Raw genomic sequence first — 9,730 nt, forward strand, 5'->3', positions numbered from 1 at the left:
AAAAAAAAAAAAAAAAAAAAAAATGAATGAATGGGGCTTGTTTAGTATAGAAAGGACAACTATTCTGATCCCATAAAACAGGGCTGTTTATCTGGCACCCTGTTGACAGCATGTAGCCCCCTCCAAGGGGTTACAATGTGGCCCTGTTGGCACACTGCTTTCCTCTGGGCTCTCTTGCCACTGCTGGAGTCCTCAGGCTTCCTCTCCCTCTTCCAGCTTCTGCTGACTGCTGTTATAGGAAGCTGAGGGGACCTGGGAAGTGTGGTGCATCAGACCCATGTAGTCTAGCACAGGGGAGGGTCATGCATGGTAGTGGTCCATGCAGTATGCACCCAGGGTGCATGCAATCTATGCAGCTTGTGGCCCCCAGCCACTCAGAAGTTGGACAATCCTGCTGTAAAGGGAACAATGCTCAATAATTCTCCATTTCCACTGAAGAAAAGACAAAATAAAACCCACTAAAGCTTCAGCTTCATTTTCAGGAGAAGGAAAAAAGTTATATTAGATATTAAAAGGAAAAAAGTTATATTAGATATTAAAAAAAATTTAACTATAATAGCAGCAAAACACGAACAGGCCTAGGGAGGTGGTAGAAGTGGCATCTCTCCGTTTGGAGGTTTTTGTGAACAGGTCAGGCAAATATCTGTCAGAGACAGTCTAGGTCAGTGGTGCTCAACCTTTTGGAAGGTGTACCATAAGGTAAGCCCCACTTCTCCTTGAGGGTGCAGTGCAGGGGAGGTTGGACTAGATATTCTTGAGGTCCTTTCCAGATTTATATTTCTATGATTAAACTACGAAGCTTCATATTTGAGCCTTCTTCCTTTTTAACCTTTATTTTTAGTCTCCGCTTTGATTTCTACAATTGAAAAAAACCCATTGATTGTATCTGTATTAAGGAAAGATTTTAACAAGTCAAAGTTATGCAAGGCTCAGGTTTAAATGCAGAGTATCAGAGAGGCATTAATTTGTAAGTCATATTTTAAAAGGTTGAATAGTAACTAGACCACATGTGCAAAAAAGCAAGAACATTTACCTTGAAGTTTTCCAGATGCCCCTTGTACTCTCTTCCAGCTCAAAACCAAGCCACATTTCTTTAAAAGACAAAAGGAAGGAATGTTACCACTAAATAAATGTCAATGCTTGCTCAAGCAATACCGAAGCAAAACATGCCATTTTTGTGACAGAGCCATTTCTGTGTATTAAAAAAAAGGTTACATTTCAGGAAAAAAAGTCTGTGTTCACAATTTATGCTACTAGCTGAAAAGGCAAAAAAAAAAGCTTATTCTCGTCAAGTTGTTTACTGACTTTGAATACAAGTTTAATGAAAATGTTAATGTCCTACAACAGTGCCTAACTTCAGTTTGTAATTAGCCCTGATAAGTACTCAAGAGTAAGGGATAAAATATTTATAATCAATGCCAGCCCATCTACATTACAAGCAAACCACCGCACTCACCGCTAGAAGCTGTCTTATGAGCATGTCTGATGCCTTTTCAGAAATGTTGCCTACAAAGACAGTGGTAGTGGGACCGCTGTTTTCATCGTTTTCTTTAGCCTTTAAACCAGGGTGGTCTTTTCTAGCTCCTAAGTGCTTGCCAACCATGGATACCGTGGTAGGAACCAAGACCTAGAGGAAAAAAACAGGGTTCTATATTATAACTTATTAAAAACAGTGGTATCCAAGCTTTTTGCCCTGCAAGCCAGATGGGCACTGCCAGGTCTGTTCATGGGCTGGATCCAGCATGCAGGGCCAGTGCACCAAGAGTTGAATCTGGCAGTGGTGGGCTGCATAACTCAACCCTGATATGGCTGTCAAAGGGAGTACCCAGCCCTGAATGGGGGTGGGGTTGGAGGAGTCAAGGAGCAGCTTGGCCCTGATCTGGACATGTGGGGAAGGGTGGGGCTGGGCAGCCCAGCCCTGACCATGACATTGGGGGGGGCAGGGAGAGGGGTCAGAGGGGACAGGATGAAGAGAAAGGGAGCAGCCTAGCCTGATCCAGACAGGTGGGGGGTGGGCTGATCCCACTGTGCAGCAATGGTTTGGGCGGGACGGGACCTGGCAATACAGATCATCCACAGCTGCTCTGCCGCCAAATTTCCCAACTTGTGGGGATCCCCAAAATAGTTCCATGAGTCTGATTTGGCCTGTGGGCTGGGGGTTGAGCACCCCTGCATTAGAGAAAGATTTGGATCTTTAAAATAAAGAACAGTTGGAAATACATGGGATATTTCACTATAAGCTTAGTCCGGCAAGTCATGACAGCCTTAAGAAGCTGGGCAGTACAGCTTTGAGATTTTACATAGCATGTAAGAGATTGGCTTATGAAAGAATGACATTCTTATTTTCAAATCAGTTACAGAAATTCAAGCAAAATATTAATTCAGACTAAAATGAAATACTCAGAACACCAAATACAGTTCCCTACAGGTCTCACAGAGAAACCAACATTTCACTGTATCACTGCATATCCTAAACAAGACAACTGGCAATGGAGGGAAGAAATTATATTCGAGTTATATTCATAGGTAGAGACACTCACGTGTCCTCCTGCTCCAGTTTGTCAGTGTTTTTTTAAAGTTTTAAAATTTCTTAATATTCTTCTTATAATTTCCTTGTAAAATTATCAGTTCTTTAGACTGTCAGCTGCAGACTCACTTTTCTTGCAGGATATCAAATAATACACTTATTCCAACATCTGGCTGCTATTACAATTTGGAATTTGGCACTAATTTATTTCCCTACACAGTCTGAAATTTCTTTAGTTCTCACATGTGCAAAACTTTAGAAACAGTAGTTCCATTAAACAGGGACACAGCCAGGAAATGCCTTTAATACTCACAGTAAACCTAAGTTTTGAATAAGTTTCATGCTAATAAAGATCTACATGTAGACTTAATGAATCTACTAAGATTAATTTTTTCTCACAAGTTCTCTTCTATTCACATAAATCCCCCTTCCACACAGGAAAGTCGGAGGACTATACAGCACCTGTTGGAAGCCTGTCAATACATACCCTTCCAGTCAACTTAGTAATCATGTTGCATAATGCACTACTGAAATTTGATGCCACCACAGCATCTTATTCTTGGAAATTAGAGAAATGGGAAAAAAGTCAGCCCACTGCACACAGAATAACTGTTAGAAGAACCTTACATCAACTATCTATTAGGCCACTGACAGGCTTTCAATTAAAGGTGCAATGGGATCCATGAACCCAACTGTACCTCCTGCCATGCCACACATGCATGGTAGGAGGCATGATTGAAATTGGGGGCCCAAATGTACCCTACTGCATGTGCAGGGGGAGCCTGGGATTGGCTGGGAGTACTGATCAGCTGACTGGTACCCCCTGTGGCAGAGTGGCATCTCTGTCTCTCCCCAAACTCTGCAATCAGGCAGATGCCTAATCTGATAATTTGGTTACCATGGTCACTGCAGAAGGCAGACACCCTTGGCCCCATCCGTTTCAGGTAACCCTGAGTTGTTACCTGAGCAAAATACATAGCAGAGGGAGGGGGAAACCTGTTCCCTCTGCCTACATGACTAGCCTCACACACCTGGGTGGGGGCTTAAACTCCCCCCCAGTTTAAGCAATGTCATCATCAGGGATCCTGGTTTTCCCTGATTAAAAATGGGAAATTATCTGATTAAAAACCCAAAATCCTTGATAAAAATTCAAGGCCCCCCATAGTCCCCCAGCCCCCCCACAGTGCTGCTGGTGCCCCACACTCCCCCCACAGCCTCCTCAGGCCTCCTGATGCCCTTCACTCCCCCACAACAGCCCCCAAACCCACACATACAGGCACAGACATGCAGACACAGATGCACACATAAACATTGACACCCACCGCAGCAGGTAAGTGTGTGTGGGGGAACAGGCAGGGCAGGGGAAGGGAAGGTGCTGGTGGGGGGGGGCATAGATCAAAAAGGGGAGGGGGGAAGTGTGCCCCTGTGCCCGATCCCAGGAGCAGGGCCAGAGGGTGAAGGCAGGGGTGCCACTCTGCGGCCTGCACATCCACTGGCCGACCTGACGGTGGGGGTTCGCACATGGAGGCGGCCACCACAACTCTGCCACTGCACCTTGTGCTACCATCCCACGGACACCTGCATGGCTTTGCGGGCAAGTGGCACAGGGTGCGGGAGCAGCCGCCGTGTGCGAGCCACGTGCATGCCGCCTGGCCGGGGGGGACAAAGGAGGACTCACATGCAGTGGCCACCACTGCACTGCTGCTTATGCCCCGCAACCAGCTGCATGGCTCTGTGGCCATGCGGGGTGGTGGCAGCTGCATGCTAGCAGGGTGGGGGGCTGTGCCAGCCTGCAAGAGCGCTTTGCAAAATCCGCAGATTTCTCTGCTAAAAGGTGAAAGCTGAGTTTTCTCTTGATAAAAACAGGCAATCTGTGGTTTTCTCTGTTTTTCTGTGGGAAACGAAAAACGTGGATCCCTGGTCATTGCAACTGGGAGGGAGCTAGAGACCCTGCCAGCCTACCTGGCAACCAGTGATGCATTTCAAATTGGTTGGCAGGCAGCCAATAGCTGCTAACCTTCACTGGATTAGGTAAATGAGGTCATACAGTCTATATAAATTAAGGAATGCCCAGGAGGTGGGGCAGCAGCCATGATGAGAACTCTCAGAGAAGCTGAACCATCTGAAACTGGCTCTCTCTCTTGAAACTCATGGAGGAAACCTCCACAGGAAATCTCCACCTGCCTCTTGATGATACTTGTGAGTAAGCTACTTGAAATCTAACTAGATATATAGCTTGCAGTAACTCAGATGTGTGATCAAAGGCTACCATGCGACAGGTTGCTCTAAGGGATTTCCTCTGATATTGCTCTACCCTGTACCCTATTCCAAACCTGCTCCTTGTAACCAATAAAGTTCTCCTCTGTACCTAGCGTGGGAGATTTATTGGGAGAGGGTCTAGATTATGCCTTGGGGTCTCCTTGGCTAAGGGAGACCACTATTCATGCTTCAGACTGAGGGAAGCACCCCAAGTTCTTGTAGTGGGTCCAGTACCCTCAAGGACTACTAGGCCTGTGTCTCCCAGGGGGCACAGGCCCAAGATCAGTCCAGACCCTGGGTGGTGGCAGTGCTACCCCCAGGCTTGCAGGTATACTCCAGGAAGGTGGTCGGCCAGACGTGAGGCTCCCCCAGGGAGGTGCCTGGAAAGTGGTCAGGCACAGTGAGATGGGTGGCTCAACACAGGAGTACCTCCACTGGCCCACCACACTCCCCACCACAACAACATAGTGGTGCTCTCACAGCTAGGAGCACTAATCAGCTGATCAGCACTGGCCACACATTCCATTTAAGGTGCGATGGAAATCAATCAATATAATTACACTTTTTTTATCCCACCACTAGCTACAAGAATGTGTAGCCAGGATACTACTAAAGACAAGATTAACTGGTAAACTTGGGGCCTTTAAGAGAGAGAGAGAGAGAGAGAGAGAGAGAGAGCGCGAGCGAGCAAGAATGAGCTGCATGTGTTTGTAGGAAGTAACAATTTCAGTTCCACAGTAAGCAATTCTAGATGCATCCGTTTCAAACTCTGTCCAAACCCAAATTTAACATGTCATTCTTGCATTCAAAACTAAGCTTTTCTTTTCATGGTATGAAATTAGTTGAATAATCAGAACATAAATATGAAAACAGACAGAACAATTTCAAACAATGGAATTCCACCTTAATGTTACTGTACCACCCTCTGTATAATACTTACAGTTGGAGCAGGAGCCATAATGCCCATTGGTACTGGAATCATAGGGGTCCCTGAGGGAGACAAAGAACACACATCAGTATATGAATTGGGAAAAAAGACCATAACACCCAAGCCAATTGCATGCCTTAAAAAGTAATTAAGAGTGGCAAGATTGTGTAGATATGGCTTCCTATCAACTCAAAGCAAGAATCCATGCAGCACAGGAGAGATGCTGCTTAGTGAATGGGCAGCTATTCAGTATTTCTCTCTCATTCAGCATATAGCTCGACAATGCCAATATCATCCAAACCCTGCATTGGAATAGAAAATTCTTAAAATTTCCACATGGGTATTTTTCTCGAGCTCTCATTATAGTATATCTGGATTTTTTTTGCTTAAGAAAACACCTAAACAAACCAAAAACCAACATAAATCTCTTCTCATACCATGTCCAAACTTTGAGATGATCCTACCTCTTCAAGTTCTCTGCCTTATTTATACTTCTCAATTTCTGCACTAAATTCAGGTTCCTACAAACAGCCCATTCCCTACACAGCTTTGATTTATTCCAAAACAGTTCATGCTGTACATGAAATAAAGCAGAGGTTTCACTGGAGTGGGGAAAGTACATTATGTTAAGAACCATATGATAACCCACACACACAAGGGGGCCTAACAGAGTTATCCAAACAGCTTTACTTCAGGCATTTTGTGCACTTCACTCTGTAACCACAGCATCATAGTGTCATAGTATCATAGTGCTTAGGGTCCGAAGTGACCTAAACAGATCATCAGGTCTGACCCCCTGCCCCAGGCAGGAATGGCTGCCAGGGTCGTATCACCCCAGAAAAATATCTGTCCAGCCTCTTCTTGAAGACCCCCAAGGTAGGAGAGAACCATAATACTCTTTTAAGATAGGTATTTTTATGTAACTTAAAGGATTTTGAAAACAAATTGAAAACATAAGACAGGTAGAAATACTTATTCCCCACCACCTCCCCTGCAAAAAACAAAACAAACAACAAAACCACAGGAAACTTAAATCCATTGCACAGTCCACTATCACCTCAACTAACAATTAACTGGTAGCAGTAAAAAAGGCTGTTATCTTCCACCAGAAAGGGGTGGTTATATTTTGCCAACGGATTCAGCAACTATTTATTAGAAAGGAATTATCAGACTTAGTTTCAAGTTCCCTGCAGAGATGCTCTCTTGTGTTTTCAGAACTTTTTGACAAATCCTTTCAATCTCTGGCAAAGTAGGGATCCCCACTAGCTGCAGATAGCTCCCCATTTGCCTTTGGGAATGCCTCCCACCTGTCTCGCCTGCCATGCCTCGTTGGAATGATGAAAAGTTGTTAAATAAGGCGGGAGACTACCTATTAGTGTACCCCCAATGTTTGAGGGGGTGTCCGTGGCTCCATACCTCCCCATCAGCATGGCCCAAGCCTCACAGATGGCATCCAGATATTATCAGTCACACCAGCCCCACACTAGAGGCTTCAGATTCCTCCTGGAAGGACCGTCCTTTGACCTCTCCACTCAGGCGGCCTATGCCGCCTTAATTTGGGCTGCCAAGCTCCTTGTAGCTGGCTCCCATCTCAGGTGTGGTCCCAACTCAGGACCTTCGGCCACACACAGGCCCTGGCCTCACCTCCAAGGCCAGGAGGGGTCCCAGGCCCACAGCTCTAGGTGCCCTTCGTGGTGGGCACCTGGCCCATTTGACCTTCTTAGTCCTGGTCCCAGCATGGGCCAGTCCAGGGTGCACTCTATCTCTGGCCTCACTAGCCCCACACTCTCTCCAGGTCCCCCTTCCTGGATGGGGGGTGATGGGGTGACACACACCACAACTGGTGCACCAGGGTCTCACAGCGGACTCTCACTCCCCCCCGGAGCAGCAGGTCATGGTGCTACCCTGAGATCTTACACAACGCCCCCTCTACTCGGGGTCTCGGGGCTTCCCTCCTCAGGTGGGCTCAGGTGGCCGTAGCCATGCCTGGCCCCCTCAACTGCCTATGTCCTGACCCACCCGAAGGTGGGAGCTGGGGTTAAGGTGCTCTGACCTGCCTTTCACCAGAGTGGTAACTGGCCTGGCATATCCTGGCGGCTCCTGCGCCACTGAGAGCAGCAAAATACCGTTTATATGGGCAGTCCTGGATCCAAAATGGCTACCCTAATCAGCCACCTGCTGGCTTCAGGCCCTTAGTGGCAGGCACAAGCAGTGCCCTGCCACAATCTGTCTTTCATTCCCAATCCATTCACCTTTTTTCCTGCTCTCTCTTCCTACCTCCTTCTTCCCCTTCTCAGTCTTCTCTAACCCATTTCTACCCTTGTTCTCATCTCAGGTTTCTCTTCTCATTTGACCCACCACACATTACTTGGGTTCTTCCACTGCATATCCCACCGACTTTGCTGTTGCCCATCTTCTACTCATCCTGACCCTTGTACCCCCATTTGCTGTCTTCCTCCCCCTGCACCCCCTCCATTTCTCACTAGAGGTGCACCAATAAAGATTTTTTTTGGCCAATACCGATGGCCAATTATTAACCAGCCATACTACCCGATACCAATCTGATTGCTGATATGCAGCCTGACAGCTTGGAGAGCAGAGTCCAGTTGGTTAAGGTTTTGTTTTTTTTGTGGGGTGGGGGGAATTGAGGCCCCCATGGTGAGTTAGTGGGGCTGGGGCAGGAGCAGGCACTGCCCAGCCAGGGTGAAACAGGACAGGGCACAGGACAGAGCCGCAAGCAGCTCATCTGGAGGGTGCAAGGGGGGGGGGGGGAATGTGTACACAGCATTTATCAGCAACATTATCAGCCACTTCAGCCAAAAAAAAGTGGAATGCCAATAATATCAATTATCCCTTTATCAGTGATGACATGATATGGACCGATACATCAGTGCACCTCTACTTTTCACCCCTCACCAAATCTTCACACTCAGTTTTGGTGCCTCATGCACCAGGAGCTAAGAGAAACAAATGCATTAAGTCTTGTTCAGTGTCTACATCTCTGTGATGGAGCAGACGCAGGTGCTCTGCTCTATGGGAATGCAGCATATATAGTCAGGTCAGCACATGGGAGCTGTTTGGGGATAGAACGTGGCCTAGTGCAATTTGAATGTTCAGTTAGTTTGATTTCTACAATGAGAAGGGCACATGAAGTGTGAGCAGATTATAAAGCCTTTTAGCCTACGGGTCCCTACTGCACCAACAGCCAAATAAGGACATCATTTTGTAGCCCTTGTGCTTTGCAAAATTTTCCAGGAGTATTTCCATTGTAGTATATCAAAATACATCATCTCATCCTCACTCATCCCACCATCCTCTTGCAACTACACATAAAGAAAGAAGATGTGTTAGCGACCTGAGGAAGTGAAGCCTCTGTCTTTATATCAAGGCTGGCTTGAATGTTAGGAATGGAAAGACAGAACGAAGGGTCAAGTCAAGAAGAAACTGGAATGTGTGACCAGTGGTAGAGAAGTTAGCCCCAGAAATGGAGGAAGGAGAACAAGGAAACGTAGAAGAAAACAAGAGGTAGGGATATAAAAATAAAGAAAAGCTTGAGAAGTGACAGTTTATAAGACAGGAGACAACAGAAAAGAGACAAGTGGAATGAGAGAGAAATTTGAAGTGTGTTATAACAGATCAGTGTAGTAAAGAAGTACCCCAGTGCAAATTCAGGAGAAACGGCCATAAAGCCCAGCTAAAGTAAAATTAACTTGTCGTCATAAAGAAATATCACTTGACTAAAAAGGAGACAGCAGTAGGTGCAGTGAGAGGGTCTGGTATGTTTTATCACCAAAATATACCACCAGGAAAGAACATTTATTCCCATATTACTTTCCCAATGCACTTTATTCTGTATGAACTGAAGCCTGGACTCCAAAAATGCACAACTATGTACTACCACTACTGAGTTAGCCACAGCTTTAACTTGCACTATAAAGTAGGGTCTCTTATTGTCCTAAAGCAGTAGTCTCCAACCTTTTTAGGTCGGAAATCACTTTTGGCATTTAAAAGGAACG

The 9,730-nt window shown here is 46.1% G+C and overlaps 1 protein-coding gene across 2 annotated transcripts in view; it reads right to left on the bottom strand.

Moving 5' to 3' along the window:
- RBM25 (RNA binding motif protein 25) overlaps window positions 1-9,730 on the bottom strand; it is a 61,637-nt gene that overhangs the window by 24,358 nt on the left and 27,549 nt on the right. For both annotated transcript variants that reach the window (XM_019519122.1, XM_019519121.1), the window contains exons 3-5: window positions 5,727-5,776; window positions 1,457-1,627; window positions 1,034-1,091 (exon numbers count right to left, since the gene is read on the bottom strand). In XM_019519122.1, the coding sequence (XP_019374667.1) occupies window positions 1,034-1,091; window positions 1,457-1,627; window positions 5,727-5,776 (279 nt within the window). The remainder of the gene's footprint in view (window positions 1-1,033; window positions 1,092-1,456; window positions 1,628-5,726; window positions 5,777-9,730) is intronic.

This window comes from Gavialis gangeticus, unplaced genomic scaffold (genome assembly GCF_001723915.1).
Source record: "Gavialis gangeticus isolate Ggan-Ray unplaced genomic scaffold, GavGan_comp1, whole genome shotgun sequence".
NCBI lineage: Eukaryota > Metazoa > Chordata > Crocodylia > Gavialidae > Gavialis > Gavialis gangeticus.